General features: G+C 45.0%; 1 protein-coding gene across 1 annotated transcript in view; it reads right to left on the bottom strand.

Moving 5' to 3' along the window:
* Window positions 1–21,263, bottom strand: part of TMPRSS15 (transmembrane serine protease 15) — a 447,907-nt gene extending 426,644 nt beyond the window's left edge. The window contains exons 1-3 of the mRNA XM_075333062.1: window positions 21,077–21,263; window positions 8,320–8,447; window positions 7,124–7,191 (exon numbers count right to left, since the gene is read on the bottom strand). Of these exons, the coding sequence (XP_075189177.1) occupies window positions 7,124–7,191; window positions 8,320–8,447; window positions 21,077–21,236 (356 nt within the window). The 5' untranslated portion in view covers window positions 21,237–21,263. The remainder of the gene's footprint in view (window positions 1–7,123; window positions 7,192–8,319; window positions 8,448–21,076) is intronic.
* Window positions 21,264–22,017: the final 754 nt, after the last annotated feature.

Raw genomic sequence — 22,017 nt, 5'->3', positions numbered from 1 at the left:
TGGGAAGGTCCATAGTTATTGGGCCTTCACAGCCTAAAAATAGCAGGCCACAGGCACCCCAGACGTGGCGCATCCACTAGATGCGCCAATCCTGGCGCTTCACCACAGCTCATCCCGTGCCCTGGTGCAGTGGCAAACGGGGTAATAAATGGGGTTGATACTAGTTGTAAAGTCACCTGACATCCAGCCCAGCAGTTTGTGATGTCATGGCGTCTGTCAGATACCTGACATCACAAACTGTCAGTACTATCAAAAAAAAAGACAAAAAAAATGTATTTGAAAGAAAACTCCCCAAAACATTCCCTGTTTCACAAATTTATTGTAAGGAAAAAACGGGAACGTATCCCCCATTTTCTAGGAGTGCAGACCCTCCATGTGAGAAGTGTGGGTGCAATGAATCTGCACCCACTCTCCCCGGGTCCACAGCAGCAGAATCCATGTCGTAACGGTTGCTACCAAAGCTGCAATGCCCTGCTCATGAGGTAAGGGCATGCCTAATCAGGAGAACTATTCTACATTCCAAATCTTGGTATTTGCTGATATTATTGCTATTCCACCTACTATATATTGGGGATAGGATCTTGGAGATGGAATACCCCTTTAAGTCCAGTTATCCAGCTGACTGAATACTAAACAACAGAGCTCGCTATTTAGATGTGTTTTATTGTGGCGTATAACGGACTCTCATGTTTGGTAGTCATTCAGCAGGGCAACTATAAAGTCAAATGCCTCCATTTTGAAATGTAGTATATAGCTCTCCTGATCAATTATGTTCCTTACCTCATGAGCAGGGCATTGCAGTAATAATAATAATTCATTCATTTATTTAGCGCTATTAATCCAATAGCGCTTTGCATACATTGGGAACACTGTCCCCATTGGGGCTCACAATCTAAATTCCCTATCTGTATGTCTTTGGAGTGTGGGAGGAAACCAGAGTACCCGGAGAAAACCCACGCAAACACGGGGAGAACATACAAACTCCTTGCAGATGGTGTCCTTGATGGGAATGGAACCCAGGTCTTCAGCGCTGCAAGACTGCAGTGCTAACAACTGAGCCACCAGAAGACCATGGCACATGCGACAGAAATCAGAAGAGTAGGGTGAATGCGGCCGGCGCGCTGCTGTGCGCGCGGCCATCTTGGATTTCTGGGAGGGCATCAGGGGGGGCACTTTGGCGACACCGGGGGACCGGGTAGGAGATTTATCATGTTTGTTTATGCCAGATGGGAGATAAATAATTTTTTACCGACACTGTCATTTACTGTAACATGATCATCGGTGTATGGTGTATACCGGTGATCACGTGAGCGGGGACCGGAAAAACCGTCCTGAATCATGATCTCCAGGGTCTCAGCTACGCCTGAAACCCCGGAGATTTTCTGATGCTGGGGGGCGCTATTCACTTATTTCTGCCTGCTGTTTATAAACGGCAGATCAGAATAAGGCTACATTAACACGACCGATCCATTTTTGCGGTCTGCAAAAAACAGTCAGTTTTTTTTCACGGGTGCATCCATGTGGCATCCGTTTCCGTTCCGTAGACGGTCCGTATGTCATCTGTTTTTCATCCATGTGCCTTCTGTTTTTTTTGCGTACTGCAAAAAAACTGAAGGGGGGAAAATACATAAATTTACCCAGGATCTATAGCTTCATCCTACATGAGGCGGTCACATGTTCACTCCAGTGCCATTTTCTACTGCTTTTCACAGCGCAGAGTGCTCTGGTGATTTTCTTGTGCTTGTACACTTCATATCAGTCTTTTCTGTCATTATAATGGCAGAAAGACACATAATGTCCCACTCTCCTGCATTTTGTAATTTTGCACCCTTTGGTGCCTTTCATGTGGCACTAAGGGGTGCTTAGCTTTGTATTTAGCCAAAAACATGAAAAAAAAAATGACGTAGGGTTCCCCCTATTTTTGTAGCCAGCTAGGGTAAAGCAGACGGCTGCAGCCGGCAGACCACAGCTGGCAGCTTCACCTTGGCTGGTAATCCAAAACTGAGGCACCCCACGCTGTTATTTTAAATTAAATAAATAATTTAAAAAAAAAACACGTAGGGGTCCCCCCAAAATTGGATCACCAGCCAAGGTAAAGCAGAGAGCTGGGGTCTGATATTCTCAGACTAGGGAGGTCCATGGTTATTGGACTCTCCCCAGCCTAAAAATAGCAGGCCGCAGCCGCCCCAGAAGTGGCGCATCCATTAGATGCGCCAATCCTGGTGCTTCGCCCCAGCTCATCACGTGCCCTGGTGCGGTGGCAAACGGGGTAATATATGGGATTAATACCAGATGTGTAATGTCACCTGGCACCAAGCCCTGGGGTTGGTGAGGTCAGGCGTCTGTCAGATTCCCGACATCACCAACCCAGTCAGTAATAAAAAAAAATAGATGACAAACACATTTTTATTTGAAAAAACACTCCCCAATACATTCTCTCTTTAACCAATTTATTAGAAAGAAAAACAAATCCAGGTCTGGTGTAATCCAAGGGGTTCCCATGACGATCCACACTGTCCCAGTCAATGAAGAGCAGGATGTTCCCCATTGGCTGGGAGAGCAGTGCAGTGACCTGAGCTAACATCAATGGGTCAGCCTAGGTCACTGCAGGGGATGACAAGTGCTGCTGTCAGCGAGGTACATTACCTGCGCTGATCTCCTGCACACTGACTTCAATCACACTTCAACACAGCCAAGTATCGCGAGCGGCCCGTGACGTCACCGCTAGTCAGTCTCGGGTCGGAAGCGAGAGAAGGTGATGTGACAAGCGGCGGCCATGGAGGACAGGGACAGGGCTGAGGTCAGGACTTCATCACCGCAGGTAAGCCAAGCGGGACCATGTGTGCAGAGTGACAGGTATGCGGAGCCTAGCGGGGTAATGTGTGCAGAGTGTCAGGTGGGCGGAGCCTAGCGGGACAATGTGTGCAGAGTGCCAGGTGGGCAGAGCCTAGCGGGACCATGTGTGCAGAGTGACAGGTGTGCGGAGCCTAGCGGGGTAATGTGTGCAGAGTGTCAGGTGGGCAGAGCCTAGCGGGACCATGTGTGCAGAGTGCCAGGTGGGCGGAGCCTAGTGGGACGTGTGCAGAGTGCCAGGTGGGCGGAGCCTAGCAGGACCATGTGTGCAGAGTGACAGGTAGGCGGAGACTAGCGGGGTAATGTGTTCAGAGTGACAGGTGGGCGGAGCCTAGCGGGGCAATGTGTGCAAAGTGCCAGGTGGGCGGAGCCTTGCGGGACCATGTGTGCAGAGTGACAGGTGGGTGGAGCCTAGCGGGGTAATGTGTGCAGAGTGTCAGGTGGGTGGAGCCTAGCGGGACGATGTGTGCAGCGTGCCAGGTGGGCGGAGCCTAGCGGGACCATGTGTGCAGAGCGCCAGATGGGCGGAGCCTAGCGGGGTAATGTGTGCAGAGTGCCAGGTGGGCGGAGCCTAGAGGGACCATGTGTGCAGAGTGCCAGGTGGGCGGAGCCTAGCGGGACCATGTGTGCAGAGTGCCAGGTGGGCGGAGCCTAGCGAGACCATGTTTGCAGAGTGCCAGGTGGGCGGAGCCTAGCAGGGTAATGTGTGCAGAGTGACAGGTGGGCGGAGCGTAGCGGGGCAATGTGTGCAGAGTGCCCGGTGGGCGGATCCTAGCGGGACCGTGTCTGCAGAGTGACATGTGGGCGGAGCCTAGCAGGGTAATGTGTGCAGAGTGCCAGGTGGGCGGAGCCTAGCGGGACCATGTGTGCAGAGTGCCAGGTGGGCGGAGCCTAGTGGGACGATGTGTGCAGAGTGCCAGGTGGGCGGAGCCTAGCGGGACCATGTGTGCAGAGTGCCAGATAGGCGGAGCCTAGTGGGGTAATGTGTGCAGAGTGCCAGGTGGGTGGAGCCTAGCGGGACGATGTGTGCAGAGTGCCAGGTGGGCGAAGCCTAGTGGGATTATGTGTGCAGAGTGCCAGGTGGGCGGAGCCTAGCGGGGTAATGTGTGCAGAGTGACAGGTGGGCGGAGCCTAGCGGGGCAATGTGTGCAGAGTGCCAGGTGGGCGGAGCCTAGCGGGGTAATGTGTGCAGAGTGCCAGGTGGGCGGAGCCTAGCGGGGCCATGTGTGCAGAGTGCCAGGTGGGCGGAGCCTAGCGGGGCAATGTGTGCAGAGTGCCAGGTGGGCGGAGCCTAGCGGGGCCATGTGTGCGGAGTGCCAGGTGGGCGGAGCCTAGCGGGACCATGTGTGCAGAGCGCCAGGTGGGCGGATCCATGTGTGCTGGCGGCGGAGTGCAACGTGTGTGGAGCCTAGCGGGGTCATGTAGCGCTGAGGACGTCAGTGTCGTGGACTGCTTGGCTGGGGACAGGTGAGTGTGTGTGTGTGTATGTATGTGTACATGCCACGTGAAGGAGGGGGCGGAGTGAGCTGAGCGGGGAAGTGTGGGCTTCCTGCAGGTAACTAGGATAAATATCGGGTTACTAACCAAAGCGCTTTCCTTGAATACCTGATGTTTATCTTGGTTAATAGCTTCTGGTAGGCTGCCAGCAATGGCTCCTGCACACTGTAGCTGTAAAAAGCCCTGCTTTTTGCTGCTAGAACCGTTCTCGAACGTAACTAGAACTATCGAACTTTAGCAAAAAGCTCGAGTTCTAGTTCGATCTAGAACACCCCCCAAAATAACTCGAACCGCGAACTGGAGAACCGCGAACCGCGAACCGCGCTCAACTCTATCAACGACATTAAAGTAGAGGTGATGGAATGGCCCTCATAGTCCCCAGACCTCAACCCAATCGAACACTTGTGGGTAAAGATGAAGAATAAGCTGTATACATACCCAAGTGAGTCGACCAAAATGCACCAACATTGTTAATGTGTAGAAGAGACCAGGGATCAGATTTTGGTCAAGACATGCTTGAATCTGATCGAGAGCATACCCGGAAGGATTTCGGCAGTGTTGAAAGCAAAAGACGGATTTGCAAAATACTAACACATTAATAAAAATAAAAATGTAGATATTTAGATGCAAAACTATATCAATGCAGTGACATGACAAGAATCTGCATAACTAATCATATGCTGAATAGTTGCAAGTCAAAGTTATGTATGAGATAGCCAAGATGATTGTGTATAAAATGAAGGTCATCTCACACTCAAAGCTGTAGTGGATGGTGATGAGACATGGAGCCTGAAAGTCAAAAGTTCAAGATATTGTTACACATTTGTTCATCAGTGTAAGTCGCCTGCATTGAAGGGGTTGCCTCAATCATTATCTTTGCACACTGCTCCCTGGCCTCCGGTCTTCCTGCTTACCAGGGTGTTGTATACTCCTTAACGTTGTCTGGAACTGCCCTCTCTTTAATAATACAATCAGAAGAATATTTGTCTTAACATAATATAACATAGAAGGAGTGAAAAGGCACCAAAGCTGGCAAAGCATGGCCAGATTCAGAGCGGCGTGCAACCTGTATAGCGAACTTCCATGTATGCGCTTATTGACGAGGAAAATGGAAACTTCTTAGATGGCCGGTAACCCTGCCAATGAGCAGAACATTATAGCATTAAAAGGTCAACATTTTTTGAGAACAGATAAGATATTTAATAAGAAGTAAATTGCAAAGTTAATTGTATTTTCAAGCACTTTGCAATTTTACTCATTTAAAATGTGTGTGCCGCATTTGAGTTACATTTAATATGAAAATATTTTTAATCTTATAGTAGTGATGAGCGAATATATTCAGCACTATTTATTACTCGTACGAATATTTAGATCTTTCGATATCCGTTTCTCGACGAGTATTTCAGTATTCGCCTTGTGAGTTTCTAGATCCCTCCCAGCATGTTTTGCACCTGATTACTGTTTTTTACCATGACTGTCTCTACTTCTGGATCCACTCATTAGATCTCATACATATTCACTGCTTCCCCCACCGTCTCTGCCAGCATCTGTGATTGACTGCAGTCAGACTGCTGGTGTACTGGCATCTCTGATTGACTGCCCTCAAAGTAGCTGTCTGTATCCCCAAATGGAGTGTAAAAATAAATAAATAAATTCAAAAATTGGTGTAAGGTGTGCCATATATAGATACCCAGCACAGATACAGCTGTGTGAGATATCATGGCTGGGTATCAGAATAAGAGGGAGCCCATGCAGCTTTTTTTATTATTTAGATTTATTTATTATTCTATTATTTAGATAAATACCCATTACTTACAGGGTTAGTAATGGGGAGTCTCATAGACCCATTTCCATTGCTAACCTCGAGCATGATGACAACTGTGATTTGTTAACAAATCACACCTGTCATTAACCCCGATTGCCACCGCACCAGGGCAATTGGGATGAGCTGAGTAAAGCACCAGAATTGTCACATCTAATGTATGTAAAAATTCTGGGAGGCTGCAGGCTGCCATTTTTAGGCTGAGGGTTCAATAACCATGGGCCTCCCCAGCCTGCAAATACCAGCCCCCAGCTGTCAGCTTTATCTTGGTTGGGTATCAAAATTGGGGGACTGAACATTGTTTATTTAAATTACTAATTAAATAATTTTTAAAAAGCCACATGGGGGTCACTCTTATTTTGATGCAGAGCCAAGCTGTCTGCTTTTTCTGTGCTTTTTGTCAATATACAGGGGACCTGTAGCTGTCTGCTCTATCTGTGCTGGGTATCAATATACAGGGACCATATGTCATTTTCTCAATTAATTTCTTATGTTTACACTCCACCAATCACAGAAGCCAGCAGAGAGAGTGGCCAGGAAAGCACTGAATATGTATGAGATCAAATGAGCGGACCCAGAAGTAGTGTGACAGCTGTGAGGAATCTCAGTAAGTGTTATATCCATGCTTTTAATAGATGTAATACAGTGACGACATTATTCCTAGAAACCAAATGTGAGTCAGAAATGTATCGCGGCATCTTCCTCATGCTGTTCACATTCAGTTTCAACATTTTTCCATACGTTTCAGCATGTTTACACCCCACCCAGGCTGACTTCCAAGGCCCTGAAAATTAATTGTGTTTCCCATTGGCTTGCATTGGGTTTATTATTCAAATACACAAATAATAGAAATTATTTTGCTCAAACATTTCACTATAGGCTCTTCTTAATGTTATAAACAATTTCCAGAAATAATTGGATGTGTATATTTTGTAAAACCTCTGTCCTTACCTGAATTCCAATATTTCTGATGTTCTGTATTCCAAGTTCAGTTGACTGGCTTGAAAAATTTCATTTATCTGTTTCATAATACAATAAAAATGTAGATTATATACACAACAAACATGATATAATTGCAAGGCAACTTATTCTTCTATTCAATTATTTAATTTTAACAATTTATAATTTTAGAGTCATCAGCTAAATATATTCTGAGTAAACGCTCACTAATAAGAATTTATCTATATGAGATTAAAACATATTAGATGTGGAGGGTCAACTAATTGCTCACACTCTTTTCTTATATTACACAGGGAAAAATTACTTCCGTAATATTATACTAATGCATATTATTACTACTAGAATAATATTGTACTAATGTAAATATTTTTTATCTACAAGCAGTGAAGCCTAAGAACAGTTGGCGATAACTAGTTTTAAAGTGAACCTGTCACATGGAATCTGCAGGTTAATAACATTCTGAACCAGCTCGGCACCTGAACATTAAACCCTGCTGCCGGGAGGAAATGAGCTTTATTCCTCCTGGCAGCATTCCGGTTTCAGCCATGGATGCGCCGCCGAAGCAGTTGGTTCAGTCACCGCTCTGTGTATGGAGAGCGGCGGCTCTAAATATGTCAAATGCACTGACTGAAAGCTGTTCAGCATTAGAACCAGCTGTCAGTCAATGTGGGGGGCGCGGTTACAACTCCCGCTCTCCATACACAGAGTGGGGACTGAACTTATGCTGGGGCCTCTTCCATGACTGAAACTGAAACGGTACCGGGAGGAATAAAGTTCATTTTCTATTGGCAGCAGGATTTATTGTACAGGTGCCGGGCAGGTTCAGAACGCTAATTATCTGCAGCTTAACCCCATATCTAAGGCTCATTTCCCACATCCGGCATTTCGCCGGATGCCGGATCCGGCACACATGCAGTACAGTACATTCATTTACAGTGGAAGTGCGACACCATGCGGACAAATGCGGTTGTGCATGAAGTGCATGGTGTCGCGCTTCCACTGTAAATTAATGTACTGTATTGCATGCAAAATGCCGTAATACGGGCCTAAAGGTGAATAACATTTTTCCACATGTCAGGTTCCCTTTAAAGGGAACCTGTCATGTAAACCTATGTTAATATGCAGTAAAGAAACAAATAAAAATAAATATCTAAATAAAATATACATTTATCTTTAAGGTTAGTTACCATTTTTTGCACATCATATGCAAGAATTTTAAATTCGGTAGAGTTGTGGTCTTGCAAGCCAGGTGTATATGTAGCTCCTGAGACTATTTTAAAGGTTCCCCATGTTGTACTTTTGCCCTCAGAGGCAACTAGGAAAACAAATAAAAATGAGTAAAATATTAAAAAATGTATATATTCATATAAACGAATATAAATATTTTATAATTAAATAGATAGATAGATAGATAATGCCATTGAAACCAGAAGTTTACATACACTTTCTATAAAGACACAGCTGCAGATTTTTCTCGCTTTCTGACATGAAATCACGATAAACTCTTCCCTTTTAAAGTCAATTAAGAACCCAAATTATTTTTATTTGTCAAATACCAGAATAATGAGAGAGAGAAGATAGAATGTTTTAAGGCATTTATATTACTTTCTGCAAAGTCAAAAGTTTACATCCATTTCATTAGTATTTGGTACCATTGCCCTTACACTGTATGACTTGGGTCAAACATTTTGGATATCCTTCCACAAGCTTCTTACAATAGTTGGTAGGAATTTTTGCTCATTCCCTGACAGAACTGGTGTAACTGTGCCATGTTTGTAGGCCGCCTTGCTCGCAGCAGCCTTTTCAGCTTTGACCAAAAAGATATGATACTCCTATTTGTAAATTTGTAGACTTTTGGCTTGGAAGAAGCATAACTGATAGAAATCAGAGAAAGGCCAATTTGCCATGGCTGATGGGCACACACATATTTACCACTGCCTGTGCTTAGTACTTTAATTTTATAATTATACTCTATATATTGTACAGCAGTTTACATTTCTCATATTCAATGTTTGCATACATCGTAGCGCTTACTGTGGGTTCTGCACTTTTTGACATGTATATAGGGCAGTGAATGCTGCTTTCACATTTGCTCCATTCTTTTAAAAGTGTCGGATACTTTTGTTTCTGTGTAGATAGATAGATAGATTTAGCTCATAACTATCCATCAAACTTAATGGTTGCTAACTCTCCCCTCCCTAGTCTCACAAGCTCGTTGCCTTGAAGTAACCCTCGACTATGCTCTATCCTTCAAGCTGCTCATCCAAGCCCTCTTCACCTCATGCAGACTACAACTCAAAAATATCTCCCGGATCCGTGCTTTCCTTAACCAAGAATCAGCAAAAACATTAGTGCATGCCCTCATCATCTCCAGCCTCGACTACTGCAACCTCCTGCTCTCTGGCCTCCCTTCCAACACTCTTGCACTCCTCCAATCTATCCTAAACTCTTCTGCCTACTTAATCCACCTCTCCCCTCGCTATTCCCCAGCCTCACCACTCTGCCAATCCCTTAATTGGCTTCCCATTACCCAAAGACTCCAGTTCAAAACATTAACCATGACATACAAAGTCATCCACAACCTGTCTCCTCCTTACATCTGGGATCTAGTCTCTCGGTGCCTACCTGCACACAACCTCAGATCCTCACAAGATCTCCTTCTCTACTCCCCTCGCATCTCCTCTTCCCACAATCGCATACAAGATTTCTCCTGTGCCTCCCCCATACTCTGGAACGCTCTACTCCAGCATATCAGACTCTCTCCTACCGTGAAAAGCTTCAAGAGGAACCTGAAGACCCACCTCTTCCAACAAGCCTACAACCTACAATAACCCTCAATCCAGTACACCAGTGCGCAACCAGCTCTGTCCTCACCTATTGTACCATCACCCATTCCCTGTAGACTGTGAGCCCTCGCGGGCAGGGTCCTCTCTCCTTCTGTACCAGTCTGTTTTGTATTGTTAATGATTGTTGTACTTGTTTTTATGTATACCCTTTTCACTTGTAAAGCGCAATGGAACAAATGGTGCTATAATAATAATAATAATAATAATAATAACTTAATCCACAAAAATTAAAGTTACAATGTTACTATTATCTTTTAATGTGGGGAAAAGACTAAAAAAACTCATGAAAACCCATGCATCACATGTAGCATACTAAAATACTAACACTTGTGAATTTTATACATGAACTCAGCATGATGCAGTTTTCAATAAGGAAAATAGATACTATTTCAAGACATGGCTTTTAGCTTCTTCCTGCTATGGTTTCCTATACCACTATGAAAGCCCCTTTCATTCCTTCTCATGAATTGATAGATATGAAATAAAGCAAGCTTAATATTTCTTTATTTGATTTATTTACAGCTACAGTTATACACTTTATTGCTCTTCTTACATTTTTAATTGATTTACTTAACTTTCAATTATATAAAATGTATATAGTTTAAAAAGAAACATACATTACTTTAAAAATATGTTCATTATTTATATGTAATTTTTTAAAATAAGCTTTTCCAAGAGACTTCCTTTTAGGCCAACTTGCAAAAAAACAAAGGCTCTACAGAGATTAAAGAGTAACAGTAATTTCAAGTAACTTATCAGAAGAAGCTCCAATATGTGCATGTGGGATAACACTACTTCTGGCCATTTTGTGACTTGTTTCCTGAATTATAACAACTTCTTTCCTTTTGTATTCAAATTTTTAACTTGCAAACCAATGATACCAGGGTAGGAAGGGGGGATAAAACTAGCTACTGTGATCTTTGCCATGCCAGACACAGCACACAGAGAATTCCTACTCTTCATTTATATTTTAGCCCAAAGAGACAAGCAGAAGACGTATGGAGGGAATTATAATGCTATAATGCCACTACCAGAGTACTTGCACTGTTTTGCCCCCCTGCTCCGGAGGGGACGCCACCACACTGATCCTCTCAACCACTCTGTGGTGTTTGCTACATTCCCCGTCTTTGCTGTTGGCTCCCAGGGCCTCCACACACAGGCCTCCTGGGAGAACTCTTATGCGGGCTACACACGGTGTGATCTATTGTGCGATTGCATGAGCAATTGTACCCGCCCCGTCATTTGTGCGTCACGGGCAAATCGCTGTCCGTGTCGCACAAAGTCGTTAAACCTCCGTCACACGAACTTACCTGCTGAGAAACCTCACTGTGGGTGGCAAACATCCTCTTCCTGAAGAGGGAGGGACGTTTGGCGCCACAGCGACGTCACACAGCCGCCGGCCAATAGTAGCGGAGGGGCGGAGATGAGCGGGACGTAAACAGCCCTCCCACCTCCTTCCTTCCTCATAGCTGGTGGGTGCCGCGGGACGCAGGTAAGCTGTCTTCATCGTTCCCGGGGTGTCACACAGAGCAACGTGTGCTTCCCCGGGAACGATGAACAACCTGCGCAAATAAGATTAAACAATATTTTAAAAATGAGCGACGAGTACACGATCCACAATTTATAACTGATTTGGAGTCGCACGTAGGTGTCACACGAGACGACGTTGTGAACAATGCTGGATGTGCGTCACGAAAACCGTGACCCCAACGACACATTGCACGATAGATCGTCTCGTGTGACGCCCGCATTAGGGCATGCGTGCACCTATTGTTAAAGGGCCAGTGCACTCTAACCCAGAAGTGCCTCTCAGCTTATGGTATTTAAGATATCCTCCCTTTATGAAAGGTGCCTGGGCAACATGGTCTATACTTTGCTAGTTGTCATGTCCTGTGTGCTGCTGCTCCCACTGTTGCTATATCGTTGAGTGCTGTATCACTAATACCCATCTGTGTTCCAGTAATTGACCTACCTACAGATGCTGTAACAATCCGTACCAGCTGTTCTGCCATACCCACTGCTGCAACTATCTGTACCGGCTATGTCTGCTGAACCTGCTACCACATCATTCCATACCATCTGTTCCTGCTGCATCAGCTGTCCCAGCTGCATCTGCCATATCAGAAGCTGTCAATGTACATATCCCTAGGGCCAGCTGCTGCATCACCAAGTCTCCCTAAGTTGCACCTGGTTTTTAGCTGCAACCAAATCCACCCTCACCATCAGAGGTTCTGGTGAAAACCTGGTGAGAGTCAGTCGCACCCCTTAGGCATTCTGTGCGCTCTAACCCAGTGGGTCCATTCCCTGCTCACACTCTTGAACACTACAAGTGCTGAGCTTATTTGATCTCAATCAAGCTCTGATGAGGGTTAAAACATATGTTAGAGAACTCTACCCAATAATTATGTCACCCTCTGCCTGGACTTCACTCCTCCTCCCATCTCTCTTCTCAATAAAGGATAATGGGCTGTGTCATATGTCACCTACAGTCTATTTTGTCTTGGCAAGATGGATTTGACCTGATGTTTCAGAGTGACTGACAAGCTCAAGAGGAGAAATATCTGATAAGTGGAGACGGAAGCTGATGTCTATGATAAAATATACAGTACTAGATTCTTATGTTTACATTCATTATTGATTTAGGCACAATTTGTTGAAATTAGAGTTATTAATTAAATTATACAAAATTTGAAAATGTAAAGATATTTGTTGTAATTAAATGACATACACTTGAATTAGCTGCCAGTGGAATGTTGAATCATCCGTCCTCTATCTCTCCTGATTACGCCATACACATGAGTGTTTGTAATTACGGAGTATTATTGTGTCTTTAAAATGGATAAGGGAGAAAAGTGCTGTGAAACATGTCTGGCACTGGCTTATCTCCCCTAAAGATAAAAGACTTGGCTTTGAAACTCCAACTGCCCTTTTCGCTGGAACCAAAACTGTTGCTGGAATGTTGGGAGGCTCCATCACGTCAGATAATCGTCATTTCCAACAAAAGTTATTGAGTTGGCTACCTTTTATCTAATGTTTATGAGGGTGTTGTTAGCATTTTCATCATTGCCAATAGTTTATTTTTACTTAAATGCATGTGTTTGTGGCTAAAACACATTTTTGCAATTAGGTTTCATTTAAAATTTTGTAACACTTGGTTTTTACACCTTCTTTTGTTCCCCTGCACTTTCAACTGTGATACAATCTGGGGTCATAAATCAGCTATAGAATCTCTAAGGCCATAAAAATCAGTTCCAAATTCCCCCTCAGATTGTTATAGCAGACTAAATGATGCAATCCAAGTAAACTAAAATGAGTCTGGGGGAAAATATGTGTAACTTGGTTAACAACTTGCTCAGTGATAGGAAACAAAGGATGGTCATCAATGGAACAAAACGGGGTACAACAGGGGTCAGCATTGGGCCCTCATCTTCATTGTTTTACATGTTTATTAATGACCTTGTAAGGAACATACAAAGTAGAATGTCAATATTTTCAGATGATACTAAATTCTGAAGGATTTTCTACACAGACGAGGATAATTTAATACTAGAGAAGGATTTATGTAACCTGGAGTGTTGGGCTGATAAATGCAAATTGAAGTTTAATTTAGATAAATATAAGGTTGTGCATTTGGAAAGAGGAAATAATATGAATAATGATGTACTAAATTGTAATACACTGGGTAAAGTCTTGGGTATATGGGTGAACGGCAAAATCATTTAGTGACCAGTGTCAGGCAGCTGCTGCAAAGGATAATAAAATTATAGGATGCATTAAAGAAGGCATAGATGCTCATAATGAAATCATAATTTTGCTTCTAGACAAGAGACTAATGCGACCACACTTTGATACTGTGTACAATTTTGATGTATAAGAAAGACATAGCTGAAATTGAGCAGGTGCAGAGAACAGCAACCAAGGTTATTAAAGGAATGACTGGAATGCAATACCAAAACAGGTTATTAAACCTGGGTTCTTCAGTTTGGCAAAATGAAGGCTTAGGGGTGATCTTTTTACAATGTACAAATATATAAAAGGACAGTACAGAGATCTTTCTGATGAACTTTTTAAATTTAGGAATGTGACAAAGGGGGCATCCTTTATGTCTACAGTAGAGGAAGTAATGATTGATTATAATCACAGATGCAGATTCTTTACTGTAGGAGCAGTGAGACTTGGATCTCTCTGCTACATGATGTTCTAATGGTTATTTCACCACACAAATTCAAAAAAGGCATGGATACTTTTCTGGAAAAATATATTATTACAAGTCATGGGCACTAGATTCTGTGATTGGGCATTGATCCAAAAGACTAGTCTGATTACCGTATGTGGAGTCGGGAAGGAATTTTTCCCCTAATATGGAGATTTTTGTCTGCCTCATGAGGTTTTTTCCTTCCTCTTGTCAAAATATAAGGAAATAGGTTGAACTTGATTGACTTCTTTGAAGTTTGAACCTTAAAAACTTTGAATCTATTAAACTCTGTAGCCAACAATAGACAGAGCAACACTTAAGCTATAGAGAGCAAACAAATTAAAATTGTGATGAAACCTAATAGCAAAAATAATTCGAAACTCTAATTACATGCATGTAAAAATAATTCTTACGAAAAGTGGATAATTCTTTACATTTCAGAGACCATGTTCCATTAATATCGTTCAAAATGTTTAAATAAATCATCAATATATTTGAAAGTAAAGCTTTACTACATGAAAGGAAGCAATGTATAAAAAAAGTATAGAACATGTATTTATATTCTATTTGACACCTGAAAACATGACACTGTCATACATTACAGAAAACCTCTTTCATGATAGTTTCCAATAGTGTTCATTAGCGGAGCTTGTGCAAGAAATAGACAAATGGTGTCACCGAATCCTTGAACTGGTTTATTTAAGTCAGCTGCCAGAGACAGTTTCTAAGAGTTATACATTGAAGAGTACCCTTCATAACAGCTTAAACTAGAGGATATTAGTTTTTGGACAAAGAGAAAGTATCCATTAGATCTTTCAGATAAATGACTCTACCGCATCCGAAGAAGAAAGAATTCCTTCCCTAACATTCTGAAATGCCCCTTTATGAAGTTGAGAACAATTAAGCTTGGTTAAGTTTGTATAAAATATCGAGTTGTACCAACTTAATGATTAATATAAAATTCACAAGGAGGTTGGGTGAAAAAATGATATAAGACTACAAACTTTAGTTGCTTTCATCCAGAAACTTTAATTTAATCACTATATTTACTGTTGCATTGAATTTTAGCTCATTCTCCTTGAAAATGAGTGAATTCTAATATTAGACAAAGTCATTGAACTAGAATGGGGCATTTGTAGAAGAAATAAGCCATTTTTTAAGTTAATACATCTCCTTATATGAGTTATGCAAAGAAAACAATGCAAATATAGCTTCAACTCTGATTGACAGTGTAGGACCATGTATTACGTAGTTTCCCATTCATTTTAATACACCTCAAGGAAAAGGGATGGGTCAGCTTATCCACATATCATGAATATCACTAATGCCTTCTTGGATGAAGCAAGAGAGGTAAAAGGGTTAATTCCTTCACTGCCGTGTAAAATGAAGAGGAGATCAGATGGAGATCAATATTGTGATTTTATTATTCTATGCATTTTGGAATCCTTGTGTCAGGCTACCACTAGGTACCGCTGACACCCAAGCAGGAAAACTGAACTAGTGGGTAGTATAGTGAGTTGTAGAAGTGTACAGGCCTGACAGATAGTTTAGATCACAGAAAGTGGGTGTCTGTGGCAGCTGGGACCTGACTTTCATGGTTAACTGGACAGAGAGTAAACAGGAAGGGTTCCAGTCGGGTATGAGTAGAGGATCACCACTATTCCCAAGTGATGAGTACCAGGCCTGACATCTACAGAAGTTTTATGGTTAGTGGACTAACTCCAGTGGTACTAGTCCTCAAGAGGAGGCTTGGCATAGCCCAAGGGTGAACAGGTACTTTATCATTTGGGCCTGTGGTGTCAGGCAGTGACGAGGAGGATGGACAATTGGCAGCAGTAGTACAAGGAGTGATGGGGCAATCTCACATGAAAGTTTGCCTTAAAGTCGATTGTGCTGTACATAAACATGTTCAAGTATTGTGCTCACAGATGTGTTGTAAGTATCGTGTGGAAGAATTCTGGTTGGCACGATGACATGTATGGCTTGCACACAGACAGACCATATACCCTACCAGGATCACCACAACCAATCCCTTCCCTCTTGCTCTGTGGAAGTGGTCGGGGCATTGACCACCATTAGAGGAGTGCTGAAGCGTCCCTTGCCCGTGACTACTTCCTCGTTCCAATCCCACAGGAGTTAGGTTGGTGGGCTCCTATCTAACAGCTATGGAGGTGACCACTTGACCAAGTCTTATGAATCAAATTACACCATATCTATTACAAAATAAAAAATGCAATCTAAGAAGAAAAGAGATATGAATAGTAGATCATGATAGGAAAGTACAACAGATAAGTTCACAAAATACTATCTGTTGGGTTACATCTCAAAGACAATAAGGGGAAATAAGCCCCATGCATATCACTGATTATCCAATGAAGAAAGAAGACGGGACCCATGGATGTCAACTGCACAAAGGATCCAGCTGAGACATTTGCAGAGGTCACAGATGAGGGCTAGGGTGAGATGAGTATTTATTTTTTAACCACTTACTGGCCCTAAATTAAAGGGGTGGTTCACCCCTTTTCATTACTGGCTATATGGCTATATCGACATTATGTTCAGAATCAAGGTTTCTCTCAAATACATTGTGTTGCCAATAGTGCCTGTGAGCGGTGCTATTGCGGACCGCTCACCCCCTTTGCGTGACTCCCTGATTCCATGACCTCTGATGTCCAGTGATGTCACATCAACTGGGGTGGGCAGGAGTCTTCCTGAGTGACTGAGCTGTGGGTGGCATTTCACCGCTCATTGCAGCCCAGGGCAGTGCTCCCTCCTTCACTGAAGAGCTCACGCAAGATGCTGGGCTGTGACTCTGGGCTATGACGAGTGGTAAAACTCTGCCCACAGTCCAGTCACTCAGGAAGACTGCAGACCACCTCAATTGACGTGACATCACTGGACATCAGAGGTCATGGAGCCCGGGGGTCACGCAAAGGGGGTAAGCGGACCGCAATAGCACCACTCACAGGTACTATTGACAACACAAGATATTTGAGAGAAACCTTGTTTCTCAACATAATATCGATGTGGTCAGTGATGAAAAGAGGGAACCACCTATTTAATCCAGAAAATCAGTTACTGGCCAGCTGACCTTTTTCTGGATTTTTGGAAATCACTTTGCAAAAAGTTCAGATTATACAGAATCCAAATTTTTGGTTTATTCAAAGCAAACTTGATTTTCCTCGAATATATTTACTCATCTATATATATAATTGCCTTATTCTGTCTGTCTGTCTGTCTGTCTGTCTGTCAGTCTGTCTGTCATGCTTCAAAATTGTGTCCTTCCGGTGACATTGTGTCCTTACGGTGACACAAAGCTGATTGGCCGCTGGGCTCGCCATGGCCCCGCTCCCCCACACCGATTGGCCGCTCGCCCAGGCTGCGCCCCCACACGGATTGGCCAGCCGCTCGCCCAGCCTCCGCCCCCCCCACAGATTGGCCTCTCGCCCCGGCACCCTGCAGGCATTGGCAATTCGGCCACGCCACGCCCCGCCCCCCTCACGCAATGCACGTTAGCTCTGGCCCCGCCCACCCACCCCCGCGCATTCCCCGAACTGACACGGCTGTTAAGGGGGGTGAGTACTGTACTCCCCCCCCCCCCCGTCCCCCATCCCCCGCTCGCACGGGAGTGGTGTGGGCTCCCGTGCGAGCGGGGGACGGGATACGTTGGCATGGTTACAAGCGCATCGGGGTCCTGTAGCGGCGGAAGATCCACACGCACACGCACACACACATACACACACATCAGCTCACACTCACTCTCACACTCACTCTCACACACACCTCACACACACCTCACACACACATCACACACACATCACATCGCATCCACACACTCACAGCATCCGGCGATATCGCTTGCTTCTCGGCCTCGATACTGTGCTGTTGTGACCTTCCAGGACCTGACAGAGGATCACATGGCCAGAAGCATGTGGTATCTCCGGATGTTGTGACTGTGAGCGCGTATGTGCGATATCGTCAGTGTCTGTGTGTGTGAGTGTATGCGATCGGGTGTGTGTGAGTGTCGGGATCGGGTGTGTGTGAGTGGATGCGATCGTGTGTGTGAGTGGATGCGATCGTGTGTGTGAGTGTCGGCAGAGGAGCACGGCGTGCTGGAGGAGGCTGGGAGCAGAGAGGCTGATCTTGGGGAAGGCTGGGAGGGGGAGGCTGATGCTGGGGGAGACTGGGAGGGGAAGGCTGATGCTGAAGGAGGCTGGGAGGAAGGAGGCTGGGAGGAGAGAGGCTGATCCAGGGGAAGGCTGGGAAGGGGAGGCTGATGCTGAGGGAGGCTGGAAGGAGAGAGGCTGATGCTGGGGGAGGCTGGAAGGAGAGAGGCTGAGGCTGGGAGGAGAGAGGCTGATGCTGGGGAAGGCTGATGCTGAGGGAGGCTGGGAGGGGAAAGCTGATGTTGGGGAAGGCTGGGAGGACGGAGGCTGGGAGGAGAGAGGCTGATCCTGGGGAAGGCTGGGAGAGGGAGGCTGATGCTGGGGGAGGCTGGAAGGAGAGAGGCTGATGCTGGGGGAGGCTGGAAGAAGAGAGGCTGATGCTGGGGGAGGCTGATGCTGGGGGAGGCTGGGAGGAGAGAGGCTGATGCTGGTGGAGGCTGGGAGGAGAGAGGCTGATGCTGGGGAAGGCTGGGAGGAGAGAGGCTGATGCTGGGGACAGAGAGGAGAGGCTGATGCTGGGGACAGAGAGGCTGATGCTGGGGACAGAGAGGCTGATGCTTGGGACAGAGAGGCTGATGCTGGGATGAGAGAGGCTGATGCTGGGAGTAGAGAGGCTGATGCTGGGGACAGAGAGGCTGATGCTGGGGACAGAGAGGCTGATGCTGGGGACAGAGAGGCTGATGCTGCGGGCAGAGAGGCTGATGCTGCGGGTAGAGAGGCTGATGCTGGCGCAGCATGGCGGATGGAGCACGTTTGGGAGTGCGCAGCATGGCGGATGGAGCACGTTTGGAAGTGCGCAGCATGGCGGATGGAGCACGTTTGGGAGTGCGCAGCATGGCGGATGGAGCACGTTTGGGAGTGCGCAGCATGGCGGATGGAGCACGTTTGGGAGTGCGCAGCATGGCGGATGGAGCACGTTTGGGAGTGCGCAGCATGGCGGATGGAGCACGTTTGGGAGTGCGCAGCATGGCGGATGGAGCACGTTTGGGAGTGCGCAGCATGGGGGATTCAGCACGATGGGGAGTGCGGAGTATGGCGGATGGAGCACGTTTGGGAGTGCGCAGCATGGCGGATGGACCACGTTTGGGAGTGCGCAGCATGGCGGATGGAGCACGTTTGGGAGTGCGCAGCATGGGAGATGGAGCACGATGGGGGTGCGCAGCATAGGGGATGGAGCACGATGGGGAGTGCGCTGCATGAGGGATGGAGCACGATGGGGAGTGCGGAGTATGGCGGATGGAGCACGTTTGGGAGTGCGCAGGATGGGAGATGGAGCACGATGGAGGGTGCGCAGCATAGGGGATGGAGCATGTTTGGGAGTGCGCAGCATGGCGGATGGAGCACGTTTGGGAGTGCGCAGCATGGGAGATGGAGCACGATGGGGAGTGCGCAGCATGGCGGATGGAGCACGTTTGGGAGTGCGCAGCATGGGGGATGGAGCACGTTTCGGAGTGCGCAGCATGGCGGATGGAGCACGTTTGGGAGTGCGCAGGATGGGAGATGGAGCATGATAGGGAGTGCGCTGCATGGGGGATGGAGCACGATGGGGAGTGCGCTGCATGGGGGATGGAGCACGATGGGGAGTGCGCTGCATGGGGGATGGAGCACGATGGGAAGTGCACACCTCCCCCCAACACACACACACACACGCGCGCGCGCACTGCACAACACACCACACACACACACTGGGAACCACAAACAACTGCCCTACACAGACACCCACACACAGACAACGCTGCACACACAAATATACGCACATACCGCACAACACACACATTGCACAAAACATACCTCCCCCAAAACACACCACACACACACAAACCGCGCAACACACACACACAACGCTACACACACAGCGCTCCACAAACAACGCAACACACAAACAACACTGCTCTCACCCCCCATCACACCCAGACAACACCCAGAACATGTACAGCCCCTACACAAACACTTAGTAACTACACACAACAACATCTATATATATATATATATATATAACAAAAATCATACATGAACTACACAATACGTAAATTCTAGAATACCCGATGCGTAGAATCGGGCCACCTTCTAGTTATCAATAAACATGTTGGGTTATGCATCCTTTAACTATATTAGTATTTCTCAACTCAATTTCTTGTTCTGAAGTCATGGTGATGTTTTCAGGTTTTCCTTAATATTGCATAGGTGATAAAATAATTTTCATGGCCTCAGAAATTGTCACATGGGTTCTTTCTATAGTATATCCATAAATCATGACTTTTAGACTTGAGAACTACAGGACCAATAAAACTAAGTCCATGCAAACTGCTGCAATATAATACACATAGTATAATGTATGAGGAAGACCCTTTCCTTAAAGAAAGTGGTAGAATTTAATGACAATCAATCAGCAAAGGATGCCGGTGACAACATTTCTTGGAAAAGCAAAGTGTGAAAGGTCTTTTCACTAAGACGAGATAAGCTATCTACTATGTGGTGACGCTCACCTCTGGATATTTGTCAGGTTATGACATCAGTATGCAATATTTGATATATATATATACTGTATATATATATATATATATATATATATATATATATATATATATATATATATATATATATATATATTTATACAGATTCGTATTATCAGTATTATATATCTTATAAACATAAAATTAGTAATGGTACACCTCTTTGGTGGACAAGTGTAAAAAAAGGAGACACTGCTAAAACCCAGCATTTTAAGGAATCTTACCTGAGCGTAGATCTGTAACTGCAATCCAAGCAAACACTATTAACCCGATACAAACACAGATGAACATAACAAGCAGCGTGATGAGCCATATCTCCAAGTTGGTTAAGGGTCTTCTCCTGCTCTTTACGGGCACCTCTGTTATATCGTTAGACTTCATCATGCAAGTGTCACTTTGACCATAAACTGTTCTTGCTTTCTAATAAAGGTTATGACAACCACACAAAACAGTAGGAATATATATAGATGAACCCATAAAGTAATCACATCATTAATCTTGGGTGATGGTTTCTCAGACAGTCCACAGGAGTCCTGAAAACATTAAGCCCTGCATGTCCAACACAGCAAGAAAACTGCATTCAAACAGCCACCAGGGTCATAAATCTTAATTGCAGGTTGTATATAAAAAAGTCTTGTTGTGAAACTATTTAAATGGAGAGCTAAGGCTATTAAGTGGAGATAAATATTAACTTCTAACATGTCACGGCATTGTCTGACACCTGACTTCATACAGTAGCAAAAGATACAAGCTCTAGCATCAAATGTCCCAATCAATCGCTGTGCTAACTAATAGTTAGGTCGTGCCAAAGTTCTCTTTCTTACAGCTGCTTGTGTTTTACGGCTTCCAGAGTCCTTGGAGTGAAATGTATGACATTATCATATGTTCTGTAACTAGGACTAGTTGTGAAAAAAATCAGAGTCTATGAAGAAAGAACCAACGGTTCAATTAAACCTCTGTTGGGACTGCTACTTGTCACGATTCTTCTGTTGTTGCTGATCTCTTAAGTGTTCCACCTTCCTGGTAATTGCTCTGGCTTCTCTACTGCGCATGCATTGCTCACCCAGAACGTTGCCAGTTGTACTCTATAGTTCTGCAGTTGTGCTGTTGGCTTGTGTCTCAGTTAGCGTTATGATCTTTACTTTCTGACCTCGGACTGTTATTT

Source organism: Anomaloglossus baeobatrachus, chromosome 2 (genome assembly GCF_048569485.1).
Source record: "Anomaloglossus baeobatrachus isolate aAnoBae1 chromosome 2, aAnoBae1.hap1, whole genome shotgun sequence".
Classification (NCBI taxonomy): Eukaryota; Metazoa; Chordata; class Amphibia; order Anura; family Aromobatidae; genus Anomaloglossus; species Anomaloglossus baeobatrachus.
This window is presented reverse-complemented; position numbering and strand designations above follow the sequence as displayed.